We start from the raw sequence: 5,000 nt of genomic DNA, 5'->3' as shown, positions 1-5,000 counted from the left end.
GCGCCGTGGTAATGTGCTGGAAGGAATACACGGACGGGAACACCTTTAGATCGTGGGTCCCTGTCAGGATAAGGGTCTCCAGCCCACTCAGGCCCTCAGTCGGTAGTCTTGTGATGGCGGTGTTTGATAAGTCACTGTTGGGGATATGAGGTGAGTTAGCAAGGGTTAGTAAGGGTTAGCAAGGGTTAATAAGGGTTAGCAAGGTTTAATAAGGGTTAGCAAGGGTTAGTAAGGGTTAGCAAGGGTTAGTAAGGGTTAGCAAGGGTTAGTAAGGGTTAGTGAGGGGTTAGTAAGGGTTAGTGAGGGGTTAGTAAGGGTTAGTTTGAGTAGAGTAGTGTTTGAAGGCCTTTGTTTGTTAGTAAGGGTAAAGAAAATGGGTTATTAGCACGTGGTAATGACAATAACGAAAAGGGAAGTTATCAGGTTTATATGTAGATGTAGTAGTAGTAGCAGTAGTAGTAGTAGTAGTAGTAGTAGTAGTAGTAGTAGTAGTAGTAGTAGTAGTAGTAGACTGTTATTGTTGTAAAGAACATGAGGAGGAGGAAGAGGAATAGAAAAAGAAAGAGGAGAAAGAGAAAGAAAAACAAGAGAAGGACAAGAACTAATTGCAGTAATTCTCTCCCTCTTTCTCTCTCCCACACAAGGAAAGCTCTCAGGCCTTCTTCATACACGTGGCAATCCCAGTTCAAAATCCACCCATCTACATTCTACCAGTTACCCGGGTCCATAAACTTGTCTAATTGAAAACACTGCCTTCTCTCAGCACTAAGACTCTTTATTAGTGAGTCCATTAATGCATATACTTCTGCTCCTTAATCTTCTGTGTATAATAAATAAGGAAAGAAGTCAGGAATGAATATAAAGTGAGAGTAATAAAAGTTTTTGAAGGACCAAGATCAAATTATGAGGTATATTATAAAAATGGAAACTAAAAGGACGGAATTTGAGAAAGTGTGAATTAAAATATTGTAAAAAGAAAATAATACAAAAGATAAAATTGGCTAGAACGTCAAACAAGACTAGAAGTGACATCAGTGGTTATTAATACTGTGTGTGTGTGTGTGTGTGTGTGTGTGTGTGTGTGTGTGTGTGTGTGTGTGTATAAAGTCGTTTTTCCAATATCTCTTTATTTATGTGCCCGCAAATCTGCATGTGTGTGTGTGGTGTGTGTGTGTGTGTGTGTGTGTGTGTGTGTGTGTGTGTGTGTGTGTGTGTGTGTGTGTGTGTGTGTGTGTGTGTGTGTGTGTGTGTGTGTGTGTGTGTGTGTGTGTGTGTGTGTGTGTGTGTGTGTGTATCTTTGTCATCATCTCTCATCATCCTCCTCCTCTCTCTCTCTCTCTCTCTCTCTCTCTCTCTCTCTCTGTCTGTCTTGACGTTCTTCCTCTCTTCCTTTCTTCCTTTCATTCATTCATTCACTCTCTCCTTTCTCTACATCTATCTTTTTTTCTTTATCCATTCCCTTCTCCCTCATCCGATCTGCAACAGAGAGAGAGAGAGAGAGAGAGAGAGAGAGAGAGAGAGAGAGAGAGAGAGAGAGAGAGAGAGAGAGCTTCCACTGTCATGTTCCGTCTCCTGAGTGAGAGAAACGTGTCCCTTGAGAATCCTGTGCTTGTCTTGTGATTCTCTCTCTCTCTCTCTCTCTCTCTCTCTCTCTCTCTCTCTCACACACACACACACACACAGTCGCAAAAAAACTTGAAAATTCTCCTTTATCTTTCAATTCCTCCACGTGTATCTATATATCATCTCCTTTCAGAATTCACAACCGACTTATTCTTCGTTCAATTCCCATAAATCAGGGAAACTTGACCACGAGAAGCGAGGAGAGACGAAGCGAGGAGAGGCGAAGTGGGACGGGGTGAGGCGGGATTCAAGCGAGATGGGCAGGCTTGTTTATCGCTCTGTTTATGGCACTCGGGGCTGGCAGCGGGTAGAAGGGAGCGCAAGGGAACACAAAGGAAGGCATGCGTGTACTGTGGAGTTAGCGAAAGGGAACTTAAAGGAGGGTTAAGGAAAGGGAGAAGGGAAAAAGTGTCGGGTTTGTTGTGTTTTGTGTGTTTTGTGTGATGTTAGGTGTTGTAGGGTAGCTGAGAGAGAGAGAGAGAGAGAGAGAGAGAGAGAGAGAGAGAGAGAGAGAGAGAGAGAGAGAGAGAGAGAGAGTCACGTAAACCGATCGAGGGCTGCAAAATACCTAACCAGTGAACGGAGCGGGACGATTTGAAAAGAATGGCTCAAATATGAATTCCAGTCCAGCTATTTGTCCAATCCTTCCAATTTTTCCCCCAATCCTTTCTCAATCTTCCTTATCCTTCCATCCTTCACTTATGTCCTTTATCCTTCTATCCTTCCTTTCTTCTTTCCTTCGCTTCTGTCCTTTATCCTTCCTTTATCCTTCCTTCCTTCCTTTCTTCCTTCAATTCTGTCCTTTTTCCTTCCATCCTGCCTTCCTTCCTTCGCTTATCCTTTATCCTTCCTCCCTTCCGTCCTTCCTTCCATTCTTCCTTCCTTCCTTCCTTCCTACGTTTGTCTTTCATCCTTCCTCCCTTCCTCCTTTCCTTCCTTTCTTCCTTCAGTTCTATTCTATCCTTCACTTGTTCCTTTTTGTTATCTTATTTATTATGTTTTTTTCATTTTTTTATATTTTCTTATCTAGAGAGAGAGAGAGAGAGAGAGAGAGAGAGAGAGAGAGAGAGAGAGAGAGAGAGAGAGAGAGAGAGAGAGAGAGAGAGAGAGAGAGAGAGAGAGAGGATTTACGTAATTGCTTCATTCTTATTCCCGATTCCAAATTTGGTGCTTCAATTTTAACGTGATTTATTCTTATCTGCATTCTGAATTTAGGTGCATCATTCCCATTCCCATTCCAGTGTGCTTCATTCCCATTCCCATTCCAAGGTGATTAACTCCCATTCCCATTCCAATGTGCTTCATTAACATTTCCATTCCAGTGCGCTTAATTTCCATTCCTATTCCAGTGTGCTTCATTCTCATTCCCATTCCAGTGTGCTTCATTCCCATTTCCATTCCAAATATAGGTGCTTCATCCCCATTCCCATTCCAGGTTGGCCTCGGGGGAGCCAGGGATCCCTTCTAATGGTCATGTAATTGCTGGTATGAATCAGATATGAACTCGATCAAGGGAAGGGAAAGACAGTAGCAGAGAGAGAGAGAGAGAGAGAGAGAGAGAGAGAGAGAGAGAGAGAGAGAGAGAGAGAGAGAGAGAGAGAGAGAGAGAGAGAGAGAGAGAGAGAGAGAGAGAGAGAGAGAGAGAGAGAGAGAGAGAGATAATTAAATAACTGGTAAATAAATAACTGTTAATAAAAATAACTATATGACCGAGTGACTGTCTACATAACTGAATATATTATAACTGACTTACTCACTACAATAAATAAAATAAAAAGATAGGAAACGAAACAACTAAGTGACTGACTGATTGACTAAGTGACTGACTGACTAACCAAATCCACGAACTCCTGACTTGACTGACTGACTGACTCATAACAAACACAAAGAAACAACGTAACCTAACTTAAACTAACCTAACTTAACCTAACCTAACCTAACTCAAACTAACTTAACCTAACCTAACCTAACTCAAACTAACTTAACCTGACCTAACCTAACTTAACCTAACTAAACCTAACTTAACGTAACTCAACCTAACCTAATCTAACCTAACGTAACCTAACTTAACTCAACCTAACCAAACCTAACGTGACTTAACCTAACCTAACCTAACTTAACCTAACTTAACTAACCTAACCTAACCAAACTTAACCTAACCTAACTCAACCTAACCCAACTTAACCTAACCTAACCTAACTTAACTTAACCTAACCTAACCTAACTAACACATGACCCAACTAACCTAAGACACCAGAACACGAATGACTCACCAACCAAATGAGCGACTTACTAACTACTCACTCCATCCATTCAGTACTGGGACACTTTCTTTGCCAGCCCGTTCAGTACCATGACGCGTTTCCATATTCATTCTGGTGACTATGTGCTGATTATATACAACTTCAGAAACTCATGTGGGGGATTAGAATAGTGAAGACTCTGGTAATTAATCTTCTGACCTCCATAAACCCTCCCTAATGTCAATAAAACGGTCTAATTATACTCAAAACTCACGGTAAAAATGCATCCCACTTCTGAAGGGAATAATTGGCAAACTGTTGAGGTACTTACAGTGTGGTGAGAGACTTAATACCCTGGAAGGCGAGCGGGTGTAGGTTTGTCAGCTCCAGATTCCCTTTCATGCTTCTGTAGAGGGAGAGACAGTAGCAGTAGTAGTAGTAGTAGTAGTAGTAGTAGTAGTAGTAGTAGTAGTAGTAGTAGTAGTAGTAGTAGTAGTAGTAGTAGTAGGAGGAGGAGGAGGAGGAGGAGGAGGAGGAGGAGGAGGAGGAGAAGGAGGAGGAAAAGGAAGAGGAGGAGGACGAGCAGGAGGAGCAGGAGTAGCAGTAGCAGTAGTAGCAGAGTAGTGGCAGTACCAGTAGCAGTAACAATAGTAACAATACCAAAAATATATATAAAAGAACACTGCAACCACCACCACCACTACCACAGCAACAACCACCACCACAACAACAACAACAAGAACAGCAACAAACAAGAAGCAATACTCACAGCTTATCAATCTCTGAACCTTTGAACGCTGAAGCTTCCACTGACTGCAGGCTATTGCTGTTAAGGAGGCTGCCAGAGAGAGAGAGGGAGAGAGAGGGAGAGAGAGAAAGAGAGAGGGGGAGAGGGAGAAGAGAGAGATGGAGAGATGGAGGTATACAGGCATTAGTGAGAAGATTCAAGAGTACAGGAAGTGAAAGGGGTGGTGGTGAGAACGAGGAGGAGGAGGAGGAGGAGGAGGAGGAGGAGGAGGAGGAGGAGGAGGAGGAGGAGGAGGAGGAGGAGGGAGAGGAGGAGGAATAGGAGAAAGAAGAAAACATGAACAAGAAGAAAGACATGAAGAAAAGAACAATAACAGCAACAGGAAC

General features: G+C 42.6%; 1 protein-coding gene across 1 annotated transcript in view; it reads right to left on the bottom strand.

Annotated features, from left to right (window-relative positions):
• LOC123510005 overlaps nt 1-5,000 on the bottom strand; it is a 21,952-nt gene that overhangs the window by 16,565 nt on the left and 387 nt on the right. The window contains exons 2-4 of the mRNA XM_045264682.1: nt 4,636-4,704; nt 4,198-4,272; nt 1-134 (exon numbers count right to left, since the gene is read on the bottom strand). The exon at nt 1-134 is cut by the window's left edge and continues 77 nt beyond it. Of these exons, the coding sequence (XP_045120617.1) occupies nt 1-134; nt 4,198-4,268 (205 nt within the window). The 5' untranslated portion in view covers nt 4,269-4,272; nt 4,636-4,704. The remainder of the gene's footprint in view (nt 135-4,197; nt 4,273-4,635; nt 4,705-5,000) is intronic.

The sequence above is a fragment of the Portunus trituberculatus genome, chromosome 28, assembly GCF_017591435.1.
Source record: "Portunus trituberculatus isolate SZX2019 chromosome 28, ASM1759143v1, whole genome shotgun sequence".
NCBI classification, from domain to species: Eukaryota; Metazoa; Arthropoda; class Malacostraca; order Decapoda; family Portunidae; genus Portunus; species Portunus trituberculatus.
The sequence above is the reverse complement of the archived record's forward strand: the minus strand, read 5'-3'. Positions and strand labels throughout refer to the sequence as shown.